Source organism: Lonchura striata, chromosome 5 (genome assembly GCF_046129695.1).
Source record: "Lonchura striata isolate bLonStr1 chromosome 5, bLonStr1.mat, whole genome shotgun sequence".
Classification (NCBI taxonomy): Eukaryota; Metazoa; Chordata; class Aves; order Passeriformes; family Estrildidae; genus Lonchura; species Lonchura striata.
In genome coordinates, this window is record NC_134607.1 from 24,022,450 (window position 1) to 24,038,029 (window position 15,580).

At 51.1% G+C, this 15,580-nt stretch overlaps 1 protein-coding gene and 1 non-coding gene across 2 annotated transcripts; both read right to left on the bottom strand.

The window, feature by feature from the left end:
* Nucleotides 1-7,251: 7,251 nt before the first annotated feature.
* On the bottom strand, nucleotides 7,252-14,295 carry RPL3 (ribosomal protein L3). The gene is made up of 10 exons (XM_021554041.2): nucleotides 14,209-14,295; nucleotides 12,986-13,178; nucleotides 12,327-12,495; nucleotides 11,331-11,466; nucleotides 10,010-10,196; nucleotides 9,467-9,627; nucleotides 9,103-9,204; nucleotides 8,527-8,622; nucleotides 8,005-8,124; nucleotides 7,252-7,365 (listed from the first exon to the last, which is right to left on the bottom strand). Exons 1-10 carry the CDS (start codon nucleotides 14,209-14,211, stop codon nucleotides 7,321-7,323), a joined length of 1,212 nt encoding a protein of 403 aa, XP_021409716.1. The 5' UTR covers nucleotides 14,212-14,295; the 3' UTR covers nucleotides 7,252-7,320.
* On the bottom strand, nucleotides 9,805-9,897 carry LOC116183175 (small nucleolar RNA U83B). Its single transcript, XR_004147722.2, has one exon. It is a non-coding gene; the product is annotated as a small nucleolar RNA U83B (small nucleolar RNA).
* Nucleotides 14,296-15,580: the final 1,285 nt, after the last annotated feature.

Below are 15,580 nucleotides of genomic sequence, written 5' to 3' on the forward strand. Positions count from 1 at the left end.
CAACATCCAGTGAACATCAGACTTGCAGAGCTGATGGAGGAGCAAGATAGTGCCTCCAGCCTCACTGATTCCTCCAGCCTTATTGGACCTTCCAGCCTCAGCCCTGGCCTTGCTGCTCCTCCACTGCCCTACCCTGTAGATGCCCAGCAGATGTGCTGGGCCTTGGAGCAACTGGTGGGACTGAGGCCAAGTGTAGACAGGAGTTTGTCCTGTCAGAGCCAGAGGGTTGTGATTCCCTTGTTACCATCAGTGCTGCTGATCCATAAATTCCTGGCAAGGGAGGAAATCTGTTTTTTGGCCAACACAGGAGGTCTCTGACCAACAGAGGCAGGAAATAGCTACGGTGAGCGAATAAATAAATGGTGCAACTGTAGCTCTGCCTTACATGGTCTTCATAGGGAGTTTTCCTTTGTTTTTCAGGATGGCTATTTATACCACAGAGTGTGCAAATTATGTCAGCGAAGCCTCTGCTCCTCGTCACAAAGAAAACCAGATTTGAGAACTTTTGTAGGGCTGAGAGACCTCCTTGAGCAGAAAGGTTCAGAGGTTGTTCGCAAGGCTGGTGGACCTGACAGGAAACCCCAGGTGCTGTGCAATTCTTGAGGAGTCCCCTCTATTTCCACACATCCAGCTCAGGGGAACAGTGGTCCCAAACCCATCTAGAATATGGCTCTGTCCTGTAAAAGTCCATCTTACCTAAAATGTACTCACAACCCCTTCCCAGAACATCTCTAACCCCTTCACAGCCTCCCTTTTATCACTGTTTTTCTCTTTTGCTCCCTTTATTTTCTATCCCATTCTCCATTGCAGCCTTTAAGGGTTTTGGCGCCTGCCTGCTCATCCTGGCAGTGTGGATCCAAGTCTACCCTCGAGGACAGGAGAAGGAGAAATGTTTTCCTTGTGGGACTTTGCTGCTCCCCTGGGAAATCTCAGGAGATATTTCAGAGAGCCAAAGCCCAAGATGGGTCATCCCCATGCTCACAGGAGGTAGGAAAGAATGGACTCAGCCCAGAAGACGAAAGTCCACCAAGTTCAAGCTGAGCTTGTTCAGCTGTGGATGGTGGGCAGCAATGGCCATGCTTTGGGAAAGGAAAGGAGGAATAGAACTTGCCTTCCCACCGTGTCTGTCCCCTGCAATTAGGAGTGGCTACAACAAGCCCACACGAGTCGGAGTGCTTGGTTGCCAGCAAAGCCTCGGTGGTGCCCATGGGCAGGGGCGGCCGGCGGGGTGGGAAGGGAAAAGCCAACATGAGTTCAAGGATTGCCGGTGTACTTGAGACAAGAAAAACTCTTTCTGGTGACACATGCATCAGGTGTTTCCAGACGATAACAAAACCTGCCTGAGGTCATCGATATTTAATTAGCAATGAGCTCGGTTAAACATTATCCCGGGGGCAGGAGGGAGGGGAAAAGTGCTGAACTGGAGAGAGATTTAACTCTTTGCAGAGAAAGAGAATGAAGAGGAAAGGTTGTCTGCAAGGAGAAAGGGTCTCCAGATGGGTTGGATCCCATCAGATTCAAACACTAGACTGGACCCAGAGGTGGAAAACCTTTGGGGTACGTGTGTCTCTTGGGTCTCCAGGGGAAAGAGGTGCTTTTTCCCATGGAAATGAAAAGCACTAAATTTGACATCTCAGTGCTCCTGCACTCCAGCAGCCCCAGGGCAGCCAAGCACGACGGCTGGAGCAAAAGGCTGGTGAGCACTGAGGCCAGTGGCATGAATGGCTTCCCTGCCGAAGCCCTCCCGGCCTCGGCCGTGCCAACAGCTGGGGAACCGCGGCGCTTTCTCTCGGGTGGCTGAGTCACAGTCCCGCTACCTGTGTGCGTTCACACCTGGGTCCCTGCCCCGCCGCCGTCTCCACTGCTTCCTCTGGCACACATCCTGCGCTCTGCAGTGCAGAGACCCAGCTCAGCACCCTGGGGCAAGAAGGAGGAGCAGGAAGGCATGGTGGGGACAGTACTGAGGATTTCCTTTTAGATGAAGGCTTGGGTTGAAGAAGGGATGCCAAAGGCTCAAAGTAGGGGTGATATACACTTTGGGCCTCCAAGCTCAGCCTGAAACCCCGGCATGCTCCAGGAGGAGATGCTGTAAAGGTACCGAAATCCAGCTATGGACTACCCTGCTCTGTCCTTCCCCAGCCCCTCACACATACTGATCCCTGCTACCTCCCCCCTCCAAAATTCCCTCTTGGCTGCCCCAAACCTGACACCCATAATTTACCCCTAGATCACAGGGATCTGCTGAAAGATTGAGCATGAGCTGTGCTATGAGGGGGGACATGAAAAGCAGCTGTGTCTCCTGCCCACAGCCAGGCTCCACTGCCACGTCAGCAGCCCGTCAATACTGGGGACACCTGGGAAGGCTCCTGCTTGGAGACGGGAATGGAAACCTCCTTGGGAGATGGACAGGACTGCACAGCATGGCTTGGGGTATGGCCAGACTCAGCTTCCATCAGCTGGCTGGAATCCCTGGGGCCTTCTCCTGCCCAGCAGGAAAACCCCTCTTGGAGAGGAGGCAGGTGAATCTGGGTTGATATCTGCCAGTGACTGCATGCCAAGGGATTATTCCAGTCTGCTTCAAGCAGAGCCTGGGGGACAGTCAGCCTTTGCCAGTGTTCAGTGCCACCTCCCTCAGGATGCTGCATGCTGTCTCTCCTGCATCTTTGGCTGCAGTGGTGGTGGTGGTGGTCTCCCATTGCTGAGCCCCTGGGAGGGATCCCTAGAACAAAATGGCCCTTGGTAGAAGGGTCAGATGAGATCTCCAACACAGCTGCATGGTAAGGGCCTTGGGCTGGAATGAGGCCAGCAACAAGAGGTTCCAGCAGCAAGGATGTACATCCTGCCTCCACACCATCTGTGATGCAGACAACCTGCCCAGCACAGGTGTACTGCCTTCCTAGAACCTCATCCTCTCTTTATCCCTGCTTGTCACTAGGGCCAGGCACCAAAGAAGGTGGGACAGATACAAACTCCTGCCAGGCACCATGCCCTTGGGTAAGGTGCCAACTCCTGCTTTCCTGCTCCAGTTGCTGTGACATCCATGGGCAAAGTCCATATGTGACACATCAAGCACAGCTGAGGTCCTTCAGAAGTGGGAGAGGGAATGAAGCTGAGGTGGGGAAGGTGCCACAGTCCTAGTCCTTTACCCCTTACCCACAAGCTCTGAAAATGGTGGGGAACGAGGTGGGGGAAATTAGCAAATCACTAGTTTAGAGGCAGAATAAACAGCAGCAGCAACCCTCCAGGTCTTCGAGCGAAGGAAGAGGCTGCAGCCCCAGGCAGGGCGGAGCAGATGCAGGCAGATGCAAGAATTTCATCTGCAAGGAGCAAGGAAATGTCCCGGAGCTGTTTGATCTTATTGTATGAAGGGAAGCGGGAGTGGGCGTCCAGCCTTGCTGGAACCAAACAAAGATTATAAATACCTCCGCCATCAACAGCTCCTCACTGACCAAGCCTGCTAGAGCCCTGGCTGCTGGCGGATTCCCAAGGGGAATAATGAGCTTTGGTTTCCATCAACCCCTTGAACACAGTGGCAGAAAGGAGCAGAGCACACTGCAGACAGCTCCAGCCACAAAGGTGAGGGGGAATTATCCTGTGGAATGACACATGTGGGGGTAGCTTCTCTCACTGACTTCCTGTATGGCTGTGCCCAGCAGCAACGGCCCCTGTTGGCTTAATTCAGTCTCTACTGCCACTGGTGTCAATAAAGAAGTTAAGGAATACATGTTTTTAAAGCCCTGTGATGTGGCATTTGGGTGTGAAGGGATGCCTGAGCCCAGTGGCCAGTCTCAGAGAGGTGTGCCTTAGATGTCCAAGCCAGATCTCTGTATTTGTCTTTCCCTGATTCAATCCTTGGGTTTGAATTTGGTGCCACGCATGCTACAAAGAATGCTGCCTGGCATCAAAGTGCTTTGGGGCTTGTAGGGAGCTGGGTGGCACCTGGGCATCCAGGGGACCCTGGCACAGGAGCTGTCCCTGCCAGGGAGGGAGGACAGCCCGGCACAGTTTTGGGGAAGTTGGGAGCCTGTAGAAGATAAATTTAGTCTTCCCCCATGCGGCCATTGGTTGCCACAGAAACATGTGATTCCCCAGCACCGTGCTGAGGGAAGGAATGAAAAGACTTCCCAAAACTCACATGGGCTCCTGTAAGTCCCGTGCCCAGCCAGGGAGCAGTGCTGCATCGGGACTGCTGACATCTCCATGGCAAGAAGACCCTGGTGGCCACGGGAATGGGGACGCTTGAGCTTCGGCTTTGCTTTTTGGCACAGGGAGCAGCAGTCCTGAAGCAGGGCTGCCTGCCACCCCCTGGGCCCACGCTGGGAGTGCCTCTGTGGGGAACCACTCCCCACCACATCCATGCCCCCGGGTCCCACAGGCACTTCTAAGGGTTGGTGAGAAGCCAGCACGCTGTCAGGTACAAAAGGAGTCCTCAGGCCGGGGGGGGGCTGCAAATCAAACGCAGCCGCCCTCGGAACAGCGCAGTGGAGCTGCTCTGGCAGAAAAGCTGCTGCGGTGCATGAACCCGGCTGCGGCTCCCCCGGGGCACCTTCGTCAGCCCTTCTCCCCCATCGAGCATACTTGAAGCTCCCTGCTTGTCACTGGGATCAAAGGCAGGGGCTGGGGTGGGAAGACAGGGTGTCAGCTGGGCCACTTGTGAAGCTGACTGCAGGAGCCAAGACCTCCAACTTGAACCCAATTTTTTTTCCCCCCCAGGCATCCTTACACACTTCTAAGGTCTCCGCTCCAGCATCACAGCTGCGTCTCGTTTCATCTTCGGCGAGGAAAAGAGGCAGCAGCACTGGCTGGGGCCAGATGCTGCTGGAAAAGCGGGTCCCAGCCCTGCACCGCTGGCAGCTGGGGAGCACTGTGTGCTGGGGGTGAAATCCAGTGCCGCTTCCCAGCCGCAGCCCTCCCACCACCAGCTGGGACAGGGCACGTTCCCACGGCTTTTGCTGTTATTTCAGCAAGGCCAGGGCTGTCCCTGTCCTCCTGTGGCTCTCGGGTTGCTCTGAGCATCACCAGGGTGTGGGATCTTTTCTGACTGGACAAGGATGTTGGACATTTTGGAGCAGGGAAGATGCAGTTAAGCAGCACCACCACAGCATTCATGGAGCTGTGGGATATGAGATAACAGTGCCAAAAAGAAAAAGTACTTAAAAATAAATGTAAGTCACCCAAAAAATGTTGGGTCTCAGGAGCTGCTGGACCAATGTGTGATCTGCAGCCTGTTGCACTGGGGAGTGTCCCCAAAACAGAGGACGCATGCTTGGCAGGAGCAGGAAGGCTGGCAGATGCGAGTTGCAGGGTAGACCCAGGTTTTAGGAGTGGGAGGCTTTGCCATAGCCAGCTTGGCATCCCATGGCTTCACTCCCCAGGCACATGGCTTGGCAGGGACCTCCCACAGCAGGTTCCCAGGAGCTGCCCAGCGAGGCAGCCGGGTGCTATGCTGAGGCTCCAGGGAGCCCTAAGAGGGGCTGAGAAGACTAGCACAGCCTGGGTGCCCCAGCTAAGAAAAGTTTTTCTCCAGGCCAGTCCCACCAGCAAGCCCTCGGCGACAAGTGTCTACAGAGGAAGGGGCGCCACCTCCTGACGCTGGATGTCCCTCGGATTCCAGGAAACTGCTTTTGTGGGTTTTTTTCCCCCCTCACCATCCGCTGTTTTATCAGTCAGCAACAATCGCTTCAAAAATAAACAAACCCAAGTCTGGCACTGGCTTCCAAGACAAAGTAACTCCTCCTGCCAGACACACGCCGAGCATCTTCAACAATGACATTCCTCCAGGACTGGTTCCACCTACTTAGGTGACAACTTGACTAAAAACTCCCTCTGCTATCATATCCCAGAGCTCCCACCACAAGGCATGGTAAAATTAGGTGCTTTTAGAGGTTTTCATCAAGGTAGTCCACAGTTAGCCATGGATGCTCACCCTGAGCACATTGATCCCAATAATCCCAATTCCCTTGGATGCATCCAACTGGTGAGATAGAAGGTAAGGTTGGCTCAGAGCCATGCCCTCCCATGTCACTTAGTACATAACAGCTTTAAAAAGTGAAAATCCCACCTAAGGCTAACAGGTGGAGGGAAAAAACCCTCACTCCTCAGAGCTGCCCATGTAACTGCAGGCTCAGGTTAGACAGAGGTTGGAAATTCCACTTTTCTGCATCAGAGGAATATTAACTTAAGTATCTTCTCCACCTACCTGCCAATTTGAGACTTGAGACAAGGGGAAAAAATATTTTTTCTCTTATTTCACTTGGCTGAAATCAGCCAGCAGGTTCATGTGTTAAATGAGGCTGACAGTGAGCCAGGCAGCTCTTTCAGTCACCCAGTCTGGTTTCTAGGGAAACAAGGTAAATGTTTTTCCTCCTTCTTGCCACCTTTTAACTCTTAGAAGGCTCTCATTCACCAACGCATGAAAAAATCTCTACATCCCACCTTTCTCCACTCTAGGTAAGATCAAATAGGGCCTATCCAGGTCTGTATGAGGGCAGTGCTCCACTTCAGTGTGAAGGTCTGAAGTTACTGCTTCAATTGCTGCCACAGCTCCAATTATGGTCAGCAAAGGACACAGCAAACCATGCCCCTGGGAGCCAGCAGGGTATTTTAGGCCAGGCAGTAACACAATACCAGCAGCACTCACAGCCCTCCCACCTCCTCAGAGTGCGATGGAGAGCATCCCCCTGCCCACCCAGGCAGGCCTGCTTCCTGCCGCCTTCCAGCAGGGAAACTACATGGAATTAAGAAGCCAGCCGTTTTAAGACTGGGATTTTTCAGGATACCTGCTGTCTTCTGCTGCTCTCGGGGATAGCAACAAACTGCATTTGCAAAGTGCAGGCCACAGCCCCTGCCATACAGACACTGGAAAGTTCCCATGGCAACAACCAGCACTCACCAGCTACCTAAAATTTAGTGGTCTGAATGTCTGGTTTATTTCAAAACCCATTTGACTCAGAGAAGCTCTCTGTCCACCCAGCTGGGGCTTGACAGGTGGACTAATACCTCAGCAATTGCAAACACATCTGGAGCCCCTGCTGCTTCACTCTTTCACACAACCAGAGAGACACCCTGCTCTGACCCACAATCATTGCTCTGCAAAACCAGCAATAGCAGCTTCATTTTTTTACAGCAACCCTGCTGCTATAAGGCAGATGCTAATGAGCTACAACTTTATATGGTTCTTTGGTTTGATCTACTTGTAGAATGTGCAGAGTACAAGGCTTGACACAGTAATGTATACACCAAGAGGCAAAATTTGTTTCTTTAAAATATTTATTTTTTGGTCTGAGAGCGCACAGGCCATACATAGGACCATTCCACCCATTAGGCTGCCTCCTCTTTTGCAATGCGATCCTTCTTGAGTGGTCCCTGAAAAAAACCCACAAAAAACAAGCTATGTAAACAGCAGTCTGTACAAAAGACGTGACATCCCAACCACAAAAGCTGTAAATAAACATAGGCAAAAACAGCCCTCCATGTTGCAACCCACTGGAAACCCCATGCCCCACAGCCAGAGGTTTTGGGAAAAGCTGACCGTGGTGCAGCTGCAGTGGGCGGTCTGGGTGACTCTGGATGTGCCTGAGCAGCAATGCTGGTGCCACCTGGTGGGGAAGCTTCTGCTCAGCCCCAAGCACAGCACTGCTCTGACCCTGACAGGACTGCACAGAATTCCCTCTGCTTTCTCCAGCAAAGTGACAACCTGGGAATACCACCACTGTGAGCACCCTCCTCCCAAGCTGCTCTTAGAGGAAATGAAGCACTGTTTGTTCCATGCTTCAACACTGAATAATCTGTGCCCTAACATGGCATCACCCTGCAGACAGAGAGCTGTCACTGGGGAAGTGAGACCCCAGGCCCCCTGCAGTTATAACCAAGTTGGCAGGAGGCGTCTCACGTTTGTGTTACACAGGAACTCTGGCCACATGACAGCCTGAAGAACAAACTATCAGCTGCCATGAGCTCTAAGACATAGTGGTACACAATAAACATGCCAGGAAGAGCCCTTACCATGAAAGCCTTCTTCTCCTCAGCTGTCTGGAAGCGGCCATGACCAAATTTGGAGGTTGTGTCAATGAACTTCAAGTCAATCTTCTCCAGGGCCCGGCGCTTGGTCTGCACAAGCAGGGACTAAACAGAGAGATACCATGTGAGCATGCAGCAGCAGTGCGTGCCCTTTTAGCCTCCAGTACACTGGCTACTTCTTGTCCCCTCCATGGCTAATGCCTCCTCAGCCCCTCTGACCTCAGCTGCTACCATGTTCATAAGCCATTTACCCTGCACCTCCCAGGTGCAGGTTCAGCCTCCCAGGCTGAAGACTGGTCAGCTCCCTGCAGCACAAGCCCCACTCTGCCAGTGTTCTTCTGATCACATGATTTCTCAAGCCAAAACCATGTAGAAATTACCTCGTGCCACTCCCATGGCCAATACTATGAGATGGGTTTAAGGCTTTCCTTTCTAGCATGCCACATGACTCCCCAGAACAGCACGCACATCACCTGCTCCCTTCAACCATTCCAGCCCACTACTCACCTTGCGTAGGGTCAAGACCCTCTTCTTGGTCCCCACAACACAGCCCTTGACCATGATGAAGTCATTGGTCACCTCACCGTAGTGGACAAAGCCTCCCTGAGCAAGGAGAGAAGAGTCAGTGCTCTGTACCAAGCAGGACCAGTGATCACATCTGCCTACAGATCCACACCATTTCTGGGCCTCGGCCATTCCTACATCCACGGAAATCCTGTTTCCAGTATTGCCTTTCACTGATCAAGTTTCTTGATGCAGCCATTTACTTGTTGCTGTAAGGCTTTTATTAGGAACAGCAGAAGAGACTGACAAAACAGCAAAAGCTCATCTTGCTAAGTTATTCCTTGTACAAGTACCATTCAAGGTTTGCAACATCTCTCCCATTGCCACATAACAAATTCAATTTCTATATTATACAAGCCAATACTGAGGCTGACTAAACACCACCATCTCCAACAGCAGCTGACTTATTTAAGAGCTCATCATTTAATCATTTTGTGACTTATATCAAGGCCCATTTGCCTCTTAGGATTGCAGCTCGGCTCACAAGCAGACTCTTGGCACAGAGCTGCAGCAACTCACCAGAGGGTTAATGCTCTTGTCAGACAAGTCATAATCAGTTGATGCATTGTTTTTGATCAGCTTTCCATCCTTGATTTGGTAGCCTTGGCCAATCTTGTAAATCTAAAAACATAAATTCTACTTAGCAAAACATAAGAGAGTCAGATAAAATGCAAGGAATTCTACAAAGCCTCAGGAAAACAAGTCTGGTGCACTTGGGAAACACACGGCCATCCAAGAATTTTAATTATCCAATATAACTAACCATCACCACTATCCCCAAGACAACATCCTAACACAGCAAAACTCCCCACACTGCTCACTGTCACAGAGCAAGTGACATCAGGCAGCTCTTGCTCCTTCCCAGCAGCTGAGAGACACCAACCTTCTTGTTGATCTCAGTGCGGTGGTGGTAGCCCTTCTGGCCCGCACGGGCCACAGAGAAGGCCACGCGGGCGGGGTGCCAGGCGCCAATGCAGGCCACCTTGCGCAGGCCCCGGTGAGTCTTGCGTGGCAGCTTCTTGGTGTGCCAGCGGCTGGTGACACCTGCAAGGGACCAAGGCAGTCTGCTGTCAAGCTGAGATGTCACTGAAGTCTTCACTCACACTTTAAGCCACTTTTTCAAGCTGCAGTCCCCCCCCAGGCAACAAAAGGCAAGTCCAAACCAAGCATTCCTGGAATCAGTATTTCCTGGTGAAGCTCCCTCCCTGGCTGTCCCTGGGCTGTGTTCTCAGAAGGAAGGCAGCATGGAATGACTCCTCACGGATGTCAGGCGCTGTGCCCAGCGCTCATTCCATGGTCTCATCATTGAACTGTGACAGCAGTATGGATTTACCTACCCAGCTCTTGGCATGTGCACTTGTGAAAATTCAACACTAGGATTTCATTAAAAACTGTATCTTATTACAGAGAAGGATTTCCGTGTTACCTTTGTATCCCTTGCCCTTGGTGACTCCAATGACATCTATCATCTCATCCTGGCCAAAGACTGTTGCCACAGGCACCTGCTGCTCCAGCTTCTCCCGGGCCCAATCCACTTTCTCAGCAACAGTGCCACCATTCACCTGGATCTCCATCAGGTGAGACTTCTTCTGTCTCAGGGGGAGCAAACGCATCTAGAACACAGAAAACACAACATTCAGCTCCCGCCCTTCTGAAAGACCCTGTATTAATAAGCCAAACATCATTTTAGCCCTGGCACTGTCAATTTCTCTAGTATCCTCTTCCAAAATACAGAGCATAAAAGCGGCCCTACAAAATAAGGGGGAAGTTGTATAGTGGTTTGCAAGTCATCGCACCTGGAAGTTATATGCCACCCACAGGAGCATGCCACCATCTGTAAAATTCCAATGAGGAATAAATTGGACGTAAGGATTATTTTATTATGACAGTTGTGAGTCACTGGCATGGGCTGCCCAGAAAAGCTCTGGATGCCCCCCACCCACCACTACAACTGTTCAGTCAGGTTTGACAGGAGCCTGAGCAACCTGGTGTAGTGGAAGGTGTCCCTGCCCATTAACATGGGAGTTGGAACTGGATAATCCTTAAGGTCTCTTCCAACGTAAACTGTTTGATAAAGCCTGCCACAATTAAGGCCAGTTTGGGCTGGATCACATTTGCATTTACTTCTACTGTCTTTAGTAGAGGGAACTGGCGAGAGAATCAGTAGAGGTTGCAACACTACCTCTACTGTCTGCTACAGGAAATTAATTCTAGTAAAATTAACCATCTTGCTGCACTGAGAGCCAACTCAAAAGATTTAATCCAACTCCCAAGAAATTCAGTCAGAGCACTGACAGCTGGGGAGACATCACATCACTCAGCAGAACACCTCCTCCAGCTGAGCAAGAAAAGCTGCCAAAAGTCAGAGTGCTCAAAATCCCAACAGAATGCAGCCTGAAATGATTCTGAGCACACAAAACCCCTCAGTTCAATGCTCAGTCTGGTTTTATTTGTAGCTGAAACGGAGAGAGTCTAGGTCTACATAGTATAAGCAAAGGACTGAGCTCAAAAAGCTCGTACTACAGCTCAGTCTCTTTTGGACACTCCTTCAAAATCAGCCAGTGGCTGCCAAGGCTCCTCAAACATCCTGTGAGGACAGCTCTGCAGAAAATGAATATGTAATGTGCGGAATAGACAGGATCAACCTGCAGGGGAGGGTAGGAATCTCCCTACAGAGATGGACCAAGTTGTCTGCTTGATGCCTGCTCTCAGCAGTTTCCAGCATACCTGAGCTCACAGGTACTTACCTGAGTATGAGCCATGACTCTAATAACCTGGCAGTACTTCTTCATGCTATTGAAATCTTTCTCCAACTGCTTTTTGCCGTCCTCATCTTGCCACTTCTTGCAGTATTTGGTGAAGGCCTTCTTCTTGGATTTGTGCCTTCAGGAGCAGAGCAGAGACAAGGTTTGGCTAAGCCCTTCATCAATCCCCAGGGAAGTGGGGTGAGCGGAAGGAGTTGCCACCTCAGTTGGCTTTGGCTCATTGCCAGCTTCTAATGACTGTTTTCCACTGGCAAGCGGAGCCTGGAGCTCATCAGACAGTGGCCACATTGCCAAAGCTGAGCGGAGCTGCCATGAATTCCAAAGCACATTAACATTCACGCTACAGAAAACAAAAGACTGTAAGGAGATGTCAAACAATTAACAGAAAAAAACCAGATCTTTCAAGCAATTGTGAGATGACTGTGATCTACTTAAAAATACCCTAACTTCCCCCCGTTGTGTGCCCAACAGCAAAGTCGTTACTAAAACACCCTTGAGAACTTTATTGCTCCACTCTGACGTCTTTTCAGCCTGCCAAGATTCATAAACAAGCTGGAAGCTCCAGACATGCTGGAGCCACACTCAGGCAAATGCACACTTTTAATCACAACAAAAGCGCCTGGAATGGCAATCACAAGTGACACTTGTCTTCCCCTTTCCTGAGAAAACAGGGCTACAGTCAGGACTCGACACTCAACAACAAGCGCCAGAGGCGATTTCCTTATGTCCGCCCGTCGAAGTATCATCACGTGTAGCCTGTTAGGGAGCTCTCTGGCAAACCCAAAGTCACCACACCCACACCAGCATTACTTAAAGTTATGCTGCCACCCTCACGGAGCCATTCCTGCAGCCTATCCCATTATTAGGCCACTGTCAAAGCTAAACACGAATGGCTCAAAAGCCATGCTAGGACCACTGCAACCCACCAGTAAAAGCACGACCCATAGCCTGAGATCAGGCAAGGCCCTGCTCTCTCACCAGTTCTTGTAGAAGCGGCGCTTGCATTCGTCACTGATGTGCTCAGCAAAGATGGTCTTGAAGCTACGGAGACCACGAGGAGTCTGCACATATCCCACGATGCCCACGATGACCATGGGAGGAGTCTCTATAATAGTGACTGCCTCCACTACCTCCTTCTTGTTCACCTCTGGACAGAAACAGAAATACAGCACAATTAACTCCAGCAGCAACTCTCAACCACCTGCTTTTTCTCATTCCCAAGTCCTCCATGTGAAAGGTTAAATGACTCGAGCTCTTTTCACAGAGATGATGCAGGGTAAAGCAACCAACTCTGAAGCCGTAATTTAATGCCTTGCAAAACGTTTGAGGCTGGCTCAGGGGAAAGGTCAGCCAAGCTGGATAGGCAAAATTGATGGCAACAAATAATACATGCAAGACTGGATAATCTATAAACACTGAAGGCAGCTGACTGATGTCCCTCCATCCAGAAGAGCCATCCCAAGGAGCCTGTTACTGTGCAGCTAAACCAAACCAGTAGCTACAGCAACCACCTACTTGGACTTGGAATGGGGTGAAGTCAAGCTAGGACTAAAATCCAGAGCTGCTGCTGAAGCGGCCACCTGTCACCATTCCTGACCACACCCACCTCCTGTTCAAAGAGGAACATCAATACATACTGGATCCAGGTCTGTCCACTTCCCGGACAATGTGGGTCATGCCAGCTTTGTAGCCCAGGAAGGCGGTGAGATGGACAGGCTTGCTGGGGTCATCTTTGGGAAAGCTCTTGACCTTGCCCCTGTGCCTGCTGCTGCGCTTGCGGGGCAGGAAGCCCAGGGAGCCGTGCCTCGGGGCCGAAAACTTGCGGTGAGACTGTGGAGAGAAAACCAACACTTAGTGCTTGCTGCAGAGGCTTGCTTATGCCCACTCGGGGGCCAAGCCCAGCTCTGTCCTTGCCCGAGAACATGAATATTACATATATCCAAGATATTCTGTGTTCCAGAAATTCCCACTATCACCTGCAGGGCTTCTGAATTTCATCATGTTACAGGAACATAATCCCCATGTACTTCTCAGATTTCTTTAATGCCCCTTCCAAGCTTAGTCTAAGATGTCACCAAGTCCCACTCTAGCCAGGGAGCTACAGAAGCTGCGATTTGGTCACAGCGTGCCACAAGTCCAGTCCACCCCACAAATCTAGAAAATACAGCACAGACAGCTTCACATTTTTCAATTAATCGGTACCAAAATAAGCTTTACAGAAACAGTTTGAAAAACTGCACTAAAGCAGCATCTCAACACCTGCCTTTGAGCCAGTCGCTCTGGTTGGAAGTGCAATATTTTTTCCAAGGATTTTCTCCTCGAGTACCACCCCTGTAGCCTCCCTCTGCAAACTGAGAGCCAATAAAGACTGGGTTCCATCCGGAGAACTCTCAGTCCAAGAAAGTATTTACCCATCCAATCTCACACGCAAATTAAAGAAAAACACCGTGCAGCTCTACACGGAACTAAAAGAAAACACGACTATATTTAAGAAAAAAATTACATGGCGGCACGAGTGCATAAATATAAATATATATATAAATATATTCGGCACGAGTTACCCTAAGCAAAGTTTAAAACCCCAAAGAGGCCATCACCACAGAGAAGCCGCCCCCCTTCCTAGAAAAGAGCCCCAAATGCCCCCACAGCTGCCCGCAGCACCCAAACCCCGCGCCCCGCCCGGCACCGCACCGGCCCGCCCGGCCTCCCCGCGCAACGCCTCGCCCGCGCCTCGAGATGAGCCCCGCACGGCGTGCCGCCGGTGCCAGGGCCGGCGGGCGCGGGGCCGCGCGGCGGGCGGGCCCGGGATGGCGGCGATGCCCGCGGATTGCAAGGCCAGGCCGGAACCCTCCGCACCCACCATCTTGTCCACGCGCCGCGCCGGAAGGGCCGCCGGCCTCGCGCGCAGCCTTTATAAGCGCCCCGGCCCTCGGTCTCGCGAGAGGGTGCGCGGCGCTACGGGCGGCGAGTGCGGCCAGAAAGGCGCGCGGGCCGCGATACGCGGAAATACCAGGCGGCACAAACCATCTGGCGGCGCCTGGGGGGAACCTCGGGCATAACAGATAATGCTTAATTTTCTTCATTCCCTTCAACGGCATTTCGTGAAGCGAATGAAATTTTGACATTTCATTTCGCGTCATGAAAATTTGACGTGTCATTTCGTTTCGTTTCACCAAGCTTTATTTCATTGTTTCATTTTATTTCATTTAATTAAATTTTATTTAATTACGTTAATTTCATGTCAGGAAATTTCAAAATGTCACTTAGTTTCGTGAAATTTTTAAATTTCATTTCATTAATTTTCATTTCATTTCCTTTCTTGAAATGGAGTTTCAAAATTTAGTTTTGTGACATTTCATCTGTCTTATTATAATGAACATGGGCCTTAATCCACTACAGCCTGTGGTAGGGAAGGGGATGCAAACGCAAGGCAATGGGATCAGTGGAACCCAGAGCTGGGTGGTTTGGAGCCTCCTGCACATGGGGCACCCAGAGTTTGCCCTCAGGATCTCCTGGGCCTGACAAATAAGGATGTGTTCGACACAGCACCATGAGGAGATTCCTGCAGCCAGAATAAACTGGAGAGCTGAGGATCCAGCTGTGCCGGCACTGCAGCTCATCTCCCTAAAACGGTGATGTTCCATCCCTGGAAAGATCCAAAGTCAGGTTGGACAGGGCTCTGAGCAGGCTGATCTAGTTGAAGATGTCCCTGCTCATTGCAGGGAGGTTTGGACTAGATACCCTTTAAGGCCCCTTCCAGCCCAAACCGTTCTAGGATTCTGTGGCTGGATGTGATGGAGGAATGTCCATCTTCTACCACCAACCTGCCCCTCAAAAGGAGCCCCACAGAAGGTGAGGAATGGCTGCTCATTTTATGGAACTCCCAATGCGAACCCATAGGTTGGCTGTAAATGCTCTTCCATCTTCCTCCTACATCCACCTTTAGCTCTTGTACATTTTTGGCTTTCATTGCTGAGCTTAGGGAGCCATGTCACAACCCAAGGGCTTGCTTTCCATTTCAGATTATCAGAGACTCTGCAGCAGCCACAGCAGTATGCAACTACTGTGCCCAAGAGACATGGGCTAAGGAGCTGGAATTGCCCCTAAGGCTGGAAGGCTTCTCCCCACACATCCCTTCCTGGCTGTGCCAGTGGCCATGGTGGTAATGTGGGCAATGGAGAAGTCCAAGTTACTCTCAAGGCTGCAGCCTCTGGAGTACAAGATGTGTATCT

Excerpts from the sequence above, each read along its gene's own strand:
- RPL3 (XM_021554041.2), bottom strand. Across the intron at positions 10,197-11,330 it reads GAGTCATGGCTCATACTCAG|ATGCGTTTGCTCCCCCTGAG; the intron begins GTAAGTACCTGT and ends TCTGTGTTCTAG. Across the intron at positions 9,628-10,009 it reads CAAGGGCAAGGGATACAAAG|GTGTCACCAGCCGCTGGCAC; the intron begins GTAACACGGAAA and ends GGTCCCTTGCAG.